An 11,448-nucleotide genomic window follows, 5' to 3' on the forward strand; every position below is an offset into this window, starting at 1 on the left:
TTAGCAATACAAACATTCTCATTTTTTTCCTCCTTATTGAGGGGAAGGGACTAATTGATGTCAATTCCCTATTTGATTGCACAGTTTTGATAGTTTTATTGTTTTGCATGCCCAGGATATTTTTTTGGTGGGAAAATGTTTCAGTAATATTCAGAATTGAATTGTGCATCAAAATTTTGATATTGAGGAGCTGGAGCGATAACATACTGGGTAGGACATTTGCCTTGAACGCAGTGACCTGGGTTCAATCCCTGACATCCCATATGGTCCCCCAAGCCTGCCAGGAGTAACTTCTGAACACAGAGCCAGGAGTAACCCCTGAGTGCTGCCAGGTGCAGCCTAACTCCCCACAGCAAGAAGAATTTTGATACTGAGTCAGCTGAAATTTGTGGCACAAGATTCAAGTTTCAACTAACCCATTTGATGACTTGGAGAGACTATTTGATTTTTGTTTTTTTAATCCTATAGTCATTTTTTTATGCCTGAAACATTTCATTTTTATGTAATGGAAGTTATAGAGCTTTATTTTTTTTCTGTTTTTTTTTTTTTTGGGGGGGGGTCACACCCGGCAGCGCTCAGGGGTTACTCCTGGCTTCACGCTCAGAAATCGCTCCTGGCAGGCTCGGGAGACCATATGGGATACCGGGATTCGAGCCGATGATCTTCTGTATGAAAGGCAAATGCCTTACCTCCATGCTATCTCTCTGGCCCCAGAGCTTTTATGTTAATTTTGTAAAGCTTATAAAAAGCCTTCACTTAGCAATGATTATTTTACTTAAAAATCTGAGCAGCGGGGCCGGGCGGTGGCGCTGGAGGTAAGGTGCCTGCCTTGCCTGCGCTAGCCTAGGACGGACCACGGTTCGATCCCCCGGCGTCCCATATGGTCCCCCAAGCCAGGAGTGACCTCTGAGCGCATAGCCAGGAGTAACCCCTGAGCGTCACTAGGTGTGGCCCAAAAACCAAAAAAAAAAAAAAAAAAAAAAATCTGAGCAGCAACTACCCATCAAATTCTTTTTAAAACTAACAGATCCAGGGTTTTGAAATAATTTGTTTGTCACCCCAGTGGCTTTGTCTTCTAGAAAGCAAGAGTAGGAATAGAATGTTCTTAAACAAGTGTCTACTTTGGTGCCATGTCTTCCTAACATGTCAGGTTGCTGAAGTGAGCCAAGTCACTCATATGCCTCAGTCTAAGACACACAAAATGTAGGGTTTTATTTTGTTTATTTTTGGGCCACACCTAGTGGTGCTCAGGAGTTACTTATAGCTCTGTGCTCAGGAATTAGTCCTGGCAGGCTCGGGAGATCATGTGGGATGCCAAGGATTGAACCTAAGGATCAAATGTGGGTCAGCTATGTGCAAGGCAAATGCCCTACCCGCTGTGCTTTTGCTCTTGCCCCATAAAATCCATTTTCTTTAAGTCATTTTCTTAAGTATTTGGTGAAATTCCTTGTTACTTGGCAATGGTAGGACTAGATTTTAGAAAATAAATATATATACTTCTAAGTTGTACTTTAGACTGACTTTACAGTTAAGGAAAGCACTAAGCAGTTTGTCTCATGATGACTTGAAAGGGTTGCCCATCTCAACTTCCAGTTTAGACTTGTGTCCACTCAAACTCCCTCTTTATTCTTTTCAGGGCACCTGTGCTGAGTGTTAACAGTAGCCCTATTTGGATGTTGCCAAGCCATTGCTACCCTCTTATCTTCCTTAAAGCCTGTCAGACACCATCCCCCTGCCTGAGCCTTTCATGAGAACTATTTCCCCTGTCTCTTCTGTTCTTATTGACCAAAAGGTCAAAGGGCCTGTCCTATGATCATTCCCTACTGATCTCACTCTATTTATTGCATAGCAATGGTAGGTTTGACAGAATCATCTGTTGATCGGAATTGAAGTGTCTGGACAAACTGGGCTTGAGAAGGCTCATTGATTTTAGGGGAGGTATTTTCTCTAAATATTCTTCATGTTGAATTTATATTGGCATTAACTGTGTCTTCAGTTACAGATGACTTTTATTATCCAATATACTTTTTTTCTTGGTCTATAACATATAAAGTACCAAACCCTTGGCATTCCCACATGTGGAACACAGTAGAAGGTTTTAGAAGAAACCTTTGGATGAAAAGGAAGTTTGTGAATTGCCTACAGATTTCATTTGTATGATTTTCTTTCTTAGGGATTAATAGAGAAATAATCTTTCGCTCTATACTATTGACTGAATTGCTAGTTAACTGTGAATTCTGCATGAAAATAAAGCTAATACAGTATGATTCGGTTTAGATCATGTTTAACACATATTCTGCACAATATTGAACCCTGGATGGCAAAACAAAAAGCTTCCCTGACAACACGAAAGCTCAATATAGCTTCCCAAGAAGTTTAAAGAAAGAAATAGAAATAGGAAAAAATATAACATCCAATCTACCTCTCATCATTCAAATTCCTTGTTTTAGGAGAGAGTGACGATCTATCCAAATTTTGTCCATTTCAGAGTGGTTCGATGAAGTCACAGTTGATTCTTTTGATGATGTTTGAAAGGTTGTTTTGTTTTTTTCTCATTTGACATGCAGCAAGGACATATGGGCGCAGGAGAGGTAACACTATTGTTTCTAATTTTTTAATGTCTCCCCTGTATTTGGAGAGGAACTGCGTGTGTTCAGTAGCTTATGTTTGTGGGTAGGGGTGGGGGAAGGAATTGGCGCCCCGGAAATCATATTACGGCTTCCTCGCTGCAACGCACCCTTGAATTCTGGACTCATTTATAGAACACTCAAATTTGTATTTGAATTCAAAGAATGTCCTTGTTGAAGACTAGCTTCCCTCCCTCAGCAATTTCCCCCTTCTGAGAGTATTTGCTTCAGAAAAACAAAATTAAGATTTTTTTTAAAAAGGAAGAGAACAGAATCTGACTAATTCACAAATATATGATTATTTTGGAGGTTCAATTTTACTTAAATATTAAGTCACCTTTGTTGTGTGGCCCGAGGGAGCCATATCCAGTGGAACAGTGTGGAGGTCTATGCGTGGCCAGGGCCTCATTCATGCAAGGCACATGCTCTGCTGTGGGAACCACATTCTGGCCTTTCCTATCTACTTTTTGCTGGTTTTTTTTTTTTTATCTTAATGAAGTATGTATAGTAAGTAAGATTGGGTTTAAAATGAGAGTGTTTAAGTAACTTTAATAGTGGAGACGGATAGCTCAGAAAGTTGAGAATTTTCAAGACTCACTTCCTCTATTGAAATGCTTTGAAAATTTATTTTGTATGCCTATAATATTTTTCTTTTTTATAAAAGTCATTTCAGTTTCTCAGTTTTAAACAAGGTTATCTTTATTTTTTAATTATTTATTTTGTTTGTTGGACCACAATCAGTGATGCTCAGGGATTACTCCTAGCTCTGCACTCAGGAATTATTCCTAGCAGTGCTTGGGTGACCAGATGGGATACTGAGAATCAAACCCTGGTCGGCTTCATGCAAAGCAAGTTCCCCACCTGCTGTAGTATCACTCTGACCCATATACAGGTGACCTTTAAAGATCTTTTAGGACTTTATCTCCAATTTTATAATCCCCCTTTATTATATAATTCTTCAGATCTGTGATATTTGGGATAAATTCAGAATTGGTTAGTCTGGATAGAGACTCTTACTGGAGTTTAAAAGGGAAAGCTGAATAGAGCCAGGAGTAATCCCTGAGTGCTGCCGGGTGTGACCCAAAAAACAAAAAACAAAACAAAAAAAAAGTGGGGGGGGAGCTGAAAGGAGGGTATCAAGACTTTGTGAGTTCAACCAACTCCTGGGTCACCTTTAGGGGTAATCCTCTCACAGATCCCTTGTGTGCAATGTTTTAGAAGCAGGTGGTTAGCCTAAAAATTGACAAAGCACTACCCTGGAAGATTCTGCAGTAAATTATGACTCTGTGCTCTTCTGATTTAACTGCCTCTTTCCCACAGTAGCTCTGGGGATAATCCAAACCCTATGGTCCTGTATTCCTTCCTGTCTATTCTCACAGGATCAGCTCTTCAACAGCAAACTGGGGGCCATTGGTAGGAATTAGATAGCTATGATTTGCCCCACTATCAGACAATCTATCTTCAGCATGTGTTTAAAATAAAAACAAAGAAAAAGACTTAAGCTTTTGTAATGAAAGGATATTGTCAGATTCACTCTGTCATGTTGGGTGCCAGCATTCAGTGGGATTAGAGACTACATTTTAGGGGAACAAAGATGAGGGTGCCTTTGTAACATCCACTTGGACTTGGGAAGTATACAAGCCTTGGAGAAGAATTTTGCAGGATCTCTGTGAGGAAGGGGTTTTGGAGAAAAAAACGGACAGTTTAAAGGATGGGACACCTGGTGATTGAGTGCAATGCTGAGTGGCCCAGTTGAGGCAGTCCGCACTCTGGGACTCGGCCAAGGCAGTGTCATCGACCTCCAGTGTTGTGCATCTCCCACTGCACTTCAGTTCAGTACACTCAAGTTTTGGGATCCCTGTGTAGATCTCATTTAACCATGGCCTTTTCTCTCTGACCTCCCTGGGATTCTGAGGGGATGGAAACTCTATGCAAGGGCACGTCTGATGATCCTATGTGAGGGAGAAGAGGAAAAGTATCCTTGTTTCTTGTGCGAGGTATTCAGGCACACAGCACATTTTCTGTTAGCGCTTGTTCCTGCCTTCTGTTTCAGGTCAGTCATCCCTGTTCCCAATGGAAGATGGATTCTTGGATGATGGTCGTGGGGATCAACCGCTTCATAGTGGCTTGGGGTCACCTCACTGCTTCACTCATCAAAATGGAGAAAGGGTGGAACGCTATTCTCGCAAGGTGTTTGTGGGCGGTTTACCTCCTGACATTGATGAAGGTAGGTTGAAAAAGAGCCTCAAGAGTGAAGGCCATTGGGGATGAAATACCAAAGCTTCCATGCTGGGCCGACATGGGTGAACTGCATTTGGTCTGAGTGTAGGTCCAGATCAATGTGGTGTGATTCCTAGTTTGTTTTCCTTACCTTGTTTGGCTGTTTTACTTAGGATTGAAACATCTGAAGTCTGAATAAGAACTTGGGGTAAAAAATGCCAGCCCCCAGTTATGCCACAAGGGGGATTTGGAATTAGGTCATTTGGTGGGTATGTTTTTACTTTTCTGATATTTGCTTGCTTTCTCAAAGCCAGGCATTCCACATCAGCTTATTGACAGTAGTAACCAAGAGAGAGAGAGAGTCCCTGCTTACAAAACATTTACCTTCCTGTGTATGTGTGTGGCAGGGAGGCAGATCGAAAACTGTGTTGACATATAAACCACATAGCACAGAACAAGAGTTGCTGAGAACACAGGCAAAGCAGCAGAGTAATAGAGAATTTGAGATTAGGCAGTGGAGGAAACTTGACCTTGTGGAAGTGATATTTGAGCTGAGCGCTAAATAATGCTTTAACCATAATGAGACCAAGAAGGCTTGCCACCCATTCTTCACCTGCAGGTTTAAATGACCCTCAGAACGAAAATACAAAGAAACAGAGCATGGAGCAACTATTTACCCCAGTCGCCTTTGTTCCTCATTTCTTTTTTCTTGGGTTTTCTTCATGGAAATGAAAACACAGCTATTTCTGGGAGGGAGTCTGGCAGAGTTTTCCCTCAAAAAAAATCTGAGGTCTAATAATAAGGTTTCATCACTTCATATGGGCACAGAGACCACATAATTCCAGATACGTTTTTTTTTTCTTCTTCAGATGATTTTTTTTTGACAGACAGACAAAAGTGGTTTAAAAGAGTAACTAAACACTGGTAGGTATTTTGTGGTGAAAAGATGTTGGTGAAGTAAGCATGTGGACAATTCAGGCCAGACTACATCAGTTCTAGAAGACAGATCTTCAGTGCTTCTCCACACCTGGAGCTTGTTATTTTTTGGTCTTTTGTTTTGTTTTGTTTTGTTGTTTTGGGTCACACCCAGTGATGCTCAGGGGTTACTCCTGGCTATGTGCTCAGAAATCGCTCCTGGCTTGGGGGACCATATGGGTCAGTCACAGCAAGGCAAACACCCTACTACTGTGCTATCACTCCGGCCTCATTATTTGTCTTTTGGCACAGTTAAAGGCTGCAACTGGGAAGGCCAGAACCATGGTGAAGCAGAAAGCTGAGCTTGCACGCTTGGAGGCAGGGAGAAGCCTCTAAACAAGAAAGGATTCATGCACAAGCTCAGGAGCCCCAAGCCTTTCATGGTTGAGGATTCTAACCCCCCATCTCCCCAGTCTGTCCAGTGGGTGGGGCAAGAGAGCTTACCTACCCCACAGACAACGAGTATGGGAGGATGCTGGCATGCCCTCTTACAAATCTGTACACTTCTGGTCAAGACTGCCCTTTCCCCTGGCTTCCTAGGACTGTGGGAAGGATGTATAGAGATGGGCGGTAGCAGAGCAGACTGGTAGATTTACCATCAGGCAAAGATTCTCCCATAGAGCCTGGAGCTGGAATAAGGATTGCTTCTCCGTCTCACTGTACAGCTCTTCTTCTTGTCTCCCTCAACTCTACTTGCATACCTGTACTGTTTCTTCATTGTCTGAAGAGATAACTGGCTTGCTTTGAATGAGTGATCAGATAATAACAGTTCTTTCTCCCTACCTAGCCAATGCTCTCTCCTGTATAGGTCCAGACATACTGTTCTCCAGATAGATAGATACAAGGAATGACAGATGGATGGGAATGGATGAATGGATGAATGGACAGACTAAAGGACCAAAGGACCAATAGGCAGATGATTCATGCATATATACTGATGGAAGAGGGGCGGGAAAGAGGAGGATAAAAGGAAAGCTAAATGTGTAAAATAATAAAATTGGAAAAATCTAGTTCTTCATTATATTCTTTCTTTTCTTTTTGTCTTTTTTTTCTTTTTCTTTTTTTTTTTTTTTTGGTTTGAGGTCACACCCAGTGGTGCTCAGGGGTTACTCCTGGCTCTATTCTCAGAAATCTCTCCTGGCTGGCTCAGGGGACCATATGGGATGCTGGGAATTGAACCACAATCGATCCTGGTTTTGCTGAGTGCGAGGCAAATGCCCTACCATTTTGCTATCTCTCCAGCCCCTAGTTCTTCATTATTTTCTAATAGTAGAGTTTTAAACTGTGTTTTTTAATTCCATTCCCAAGTGATCATTTAATCCTCCTATGCCCTCCCCCTCACCATTTCTTTTCTTGGCTTTGTTTTTTAGATGAGATCACAGCTAGCTTTCGTCGATTTGGCCCTTTGATTGTGGACTGGCCCCACAAAGCGGAGAGCAAATCCTACTTTCCTCCTAAAGGTAATTCCCCCAAGATCCAACACATGGGTTTCAAGTTTGCTCCCTTTGTTTCATGTCTCTCCTTCACATGAATGTTCCCCCTGGCTGGAAAATTTCCTGACCTGACTATATTTTCCCACATGATCTTTAAATTGCCCCACCCCCTGCCCTGCTAATATAATCATGTCATTTCAGAATGAAATTTCACTTTACAAGGAGTCATCAGATTCTTCCTACCTGAACTGATCTCCCAATCTGATCACACTTTGGGCAGGGGCATTATCTAATTTTTCTCTTCTTGTCCTTTGAAGAATTACCTCTCAAATTAATCATAACAACAACACACCCCTCTTTTCTTTTGTCAGGCTATGCATTCCTGCTATTTCAAGATGAAAGTTCAGTCCAAGCTCTCATTGATGCATGTATTGAGGAAGACGGCAAACTCTACCTGTGTGTCTCCAGTCCCACGATCAAAGATAAGCCAGTAAGTGTAGTGCAGCCAGCCAGTACTTTCAAGTATCCTCTCCATTTGAAACCCACAAATCATTGGCCTATTTATAAGCAAAAACAGAAGAAAGCAGTTTCAGCATTAATAACTGTAAACAGTTCAAATGAGGTATGAGTGAAGCAGGGAGAGAGAGCACAGGGAATGCCCTGTTGCTTTCCTTGTATGCAGCCCATCTTATTTCAGTCTTTGGTACACTGAGTAGGATCCCCAAACACTGCCATTTGTGGCCTCAGAACAAACAAGATGATACCTAGGTTCTAGGGTAAGTTCATGTATACACCAAAATTCTGTATCATCCAACAATGTTTTGAGCTGCAGAGATATTACCTAGAAGTAGGGTACTTATCTTGTATATGGTCAACCCAAGTTCAATTGCCAGCACCACATAGGGTCCCCTGATCCCAGCCAGGTGTGACTCAAAAACCAAAGTAAATACACTCCCACACACGCACATACAAAATTGTATTATGTGACCAGAAAGATGGTACAAGAGGGAAAGCAATTGCCTGGCATGTGGCTGGTAACTCTGGTTTGATCCCTGGTACTATATACGGTTCTCCAAGCACTGCCAGGGTGAACACAATCAGGTGTAACCCCCAAACAAGACCAAGAATAATCCCCCCCCAAATGTACTGTAGAACTCACCAATAAGAACATCTTTAGTGATTTGGCACTTAATAGGCATTGCAATGGAATGTTCCACTTTGGTTCAGTTTCTATGAACTAATGAAATAAAGACTTGGGATTCACTGTGTTAACATCTTCCTTATTTTAAATGATTTGTTAATTTGAAATGGTGGGGGTGATTGCACAGTACTTTGAAACTGCCTTCTTGAGAATGAGCCATTTTTGTGTACACCCGCATAGGTCCAGATTCGGCCTTGGAATCTCAGCGACAGTGACTTTGTAATGGATGGTTCCCAACCTCTTGACCCCCGGAAAACTATATTTGTTGGTGGTGTACCTCGACCTCTACGAGCTGGTATGACCGAACAACCCCAAATTCCCTTTTTATCTTGAACTAGAAGAACTGTCTCTTAACAGGTTTTCTGTATGAAATGTGGGACTCTATGTGTGAGATTTCTTGAACTGAAAGATGCAAATTTGAATTCCTGTATTCTTCATTGATGAGAGTCAGCTAGGCAGATGTGCTCATGCTCCCTATTCTCATCTGTCAAACAGTCAAACAGCTCAAGCTGTTTTGGGGCCCAATGAGATAACAATGCAGAGTCTTTAGTGCTGACTCTCTTGGTGCTGTGACCATCAACCTCTCATTGCCCCTTCCTCAGATTCCCTGTAGAGAGGCTCAGTGTTTCATTCTCGTGTCCTCATATGCTTCCTAGAGTCTCCTGTATTGCAGTTGCCTCTCTACCCCCAACAGGGCCTCATCTATTAAAGTAGTACTTAGAGAAGAAATTGCATCCCCCACGTTCCATAATTAGAGCTTCAAGAATACAAGTGAGATAGAGAACAGAGAGTGAACAAAAATGCTATTGGTGCATATACTGGAAAAGACCATCTATTCATTACTTTTTATCTGGAAAACTGGTGAATGCCAGACTCTATAACAGGGATTTTTATAGTGACAAGCCAGAGGATGCCCTCAGAGAACCTCCCAATTCACTGACCAATGAAATCACTTTCTCTGATCATTTCATATCACAGCATACATTACTACATAGTTATACATACATATATACATAGTGGCCCGGAGAGAGAGCACAGCGGTGTTTGCCTTGCAAGCAGCCGATTCAGGACCAAAGGTGTTTGGTTTGAATCCCGGTGTCCCATATGGTCCCCCGTGCCTGCCAGGAGCTATTTCTGAGCAGACAGCCAGGAGTAATCCCTGAGCACTGCTGGGTGTGACCCAAAAACCAAAACAAACAAACAAACAAATCATATATACATAGTTACTAATGGGTAACTATGGTGCAATACAACATTAGAGCAGATTGGCCAGAGTTCTAAACCCAGGTGAGTCCTTTAATTTCTCACTTTTGGCAAATGGTCTGCTATAACATGTCTTGCTTAACCTAGGACATTGCTTCCTACCTCCAGTTTTTTTCTTATATAAAGATTCAAGGGGTTGGGGGAGCATTTGGAGACTAAAGCAATAGTCGAGGTGTTAAGGCACTTGTCTTGCTTGCAACTGACTCAGTTGAAGCCCCATATGTTCCCCTAATCCAGTGCTTCTCAATTATTTTCTGTCATGCCCCCTAGGAAGAAGAAAACATTCTTGCGCCCCACCCCATGTGACTATAAATAATATCTTTATTAAAAAACTTTGACCTGCAAAACAAAATATATAAAATAATTCGAGCTGATTTTTTAATCAGAGGTGATGTCTGGATGAATGGCTACAATGAGCATGTTTTGCAATGCATAGCTTTTCTTTTTTTTTTTTTTTTTTTTTTTTTTTGGTTTTTGGGCCACACCCGGTAACGCTCAGGGGTTACTCCTGGCTATGTGCTCAGAAGTTGCTCCTGGCTTGGGGGACCATATGGGACACCGGGGGATCGAACCGAGGTCCGTCCAAGGCTAGCGCAGGCAAGGCAGGCACCTTACCTTTAGCGCCACCGCCCGGCCCCAATGCATAGCTTTTCGAAGTGGGGTTTAAAGCAGTACACAGCAACTCTCAACTCCAGAGACATAGAGAGACATAAACACTGGGCTTAGCTTGTTATAACAGTGTTTGCCGAGGTCAAATGCGCCCCCTTTATGGAGCCTCGCACCCCCCCCCCCCCGGGGGATGCACCCCACTATTTGCGAACCACTGCCCTTAAGCACTAACAGATCACTCCTGGGCACAAAATCAGAAAAGTATTATTTGAGGACTCTCAAGTGTGGCCCCAAAATTCAAATAGAATTAAAAATGTAAAGATCAGAACTTAGATCTATCCTAACGGTGAGTTTCTTCTCCTTTCCTTTCTACTTCCAAAAAGAAAAAAAAAGAAAAATCTAATTATCAGTATGAGCATATATAAAACAACTGTAGGTCCTTCATCACTAAAAGATGAAAGATAATTCTAGTGCTTCTAGTGGACAGCTGATTGTAAGAAGTTTTATTTTTGGGTACTGTGATAGTGACGGGCTCAGGTTACCACGTGACTCCATTTCTAAGAAGCCTTTGGTGGGCCCAAAGGAAGTTTTCTGTATCCTTATTATCCCTTTCCCTTTCAGTGGAGCTGGCCATGATCATGGATCGACTGTATGGAGGTGTGTGCTATGCTGGAATTGATACTGACCCCGAGCTAAAATACCCCAAAGGAGCTGGGCGAGTTGCTTTCTCTAATCAACAGAGTTACATAGCTGCTATCAGCGCCCGCTTTGTTCAGCTGCAGCATGGAGAGATAGATAAACGGGTAAGTGTTTGATGGCCTCTGGAATGTTCTTGAAAGGCCCTTCTAAGTTTGTCATTGGTTAAGACTGGAATGGGGAGGGGATTTTATATGACAAATGGCCAACAGTTTAAATAGCCAACATTTTGGCCTACAGGATCAATAAGATCTAAGCCCTCTCATTAACTTGGGATTCCCTCGAATATCTACTGTCTCTCAGTGGTTAGGAAGAAGCTCAGTTCATTTTACTTGAGTCAGTTTGATCTGTCTTCAGCTATCACCTCTATCCATTCATTCAATTAATATTCAGTACATCCTCTGTACTGTGCTACAACAAACAT

The 11,448-nt window shown here is 42.1% G+C and overlaps 1 protein-coding gene across 4 annotated transcripts in view; it reads left to right on the top strand.

The window, feature by feature from the left end:
• The window catches only part of CPEB4 (cytoplasmic polyadenylation element binding protein 4), a 60,308-nt gene that overhangs the window by 42,778 nt on the left and 6,082 nt on the right, over positions 1–11,448 (top strand). For 2 of the 4 annotated variants that reach the window (XM_049776047.1, XM_049776049.1), the window contains 6 exons: positions 2,568–2,591; positions 4,681–4,854; positions 7,193–7,282; positions 7,627–7,745; positions 8,637–8,751; positions 10,950–11,131. In XM_049776047.1, coding sequence (XP_049632004.1) covers positions 2,568–2,591; positions 4,681–4,854; positions 7,193–7,282; positions 7,627–7,745; positions 8,637–8,751; positions 10,950–11,131 — 704 coding nt within the window. The remainder of the gene's footprint in view (positions 1–2,567; positions 2,592–4,680; positions 4,855–7,192; positions 7,283–7,626; positions 7,746–8,636; positions 8,752–10,949; positions 11,132–11,448) is intronic. The other 2 variants (XM_049776048.1, XM_049776050.1) reach the window with 1 other exon arrangement.

The sequence above is a fragment of the Suncus etruscus genome, chromosome 6 (assembly GCF_024139225.1).
Source record: "Suncus etruscus isolate mSunEtr1 chromosome 6, mSunEtr1.pri.cur, whole genome shotgun sequence".
Lineage (NCBI taxonomy): Eukaryota > Metazoa > Chordata > Mammalia > Eulipotyphla > Soricidae > Suncus > Suncus etruscus.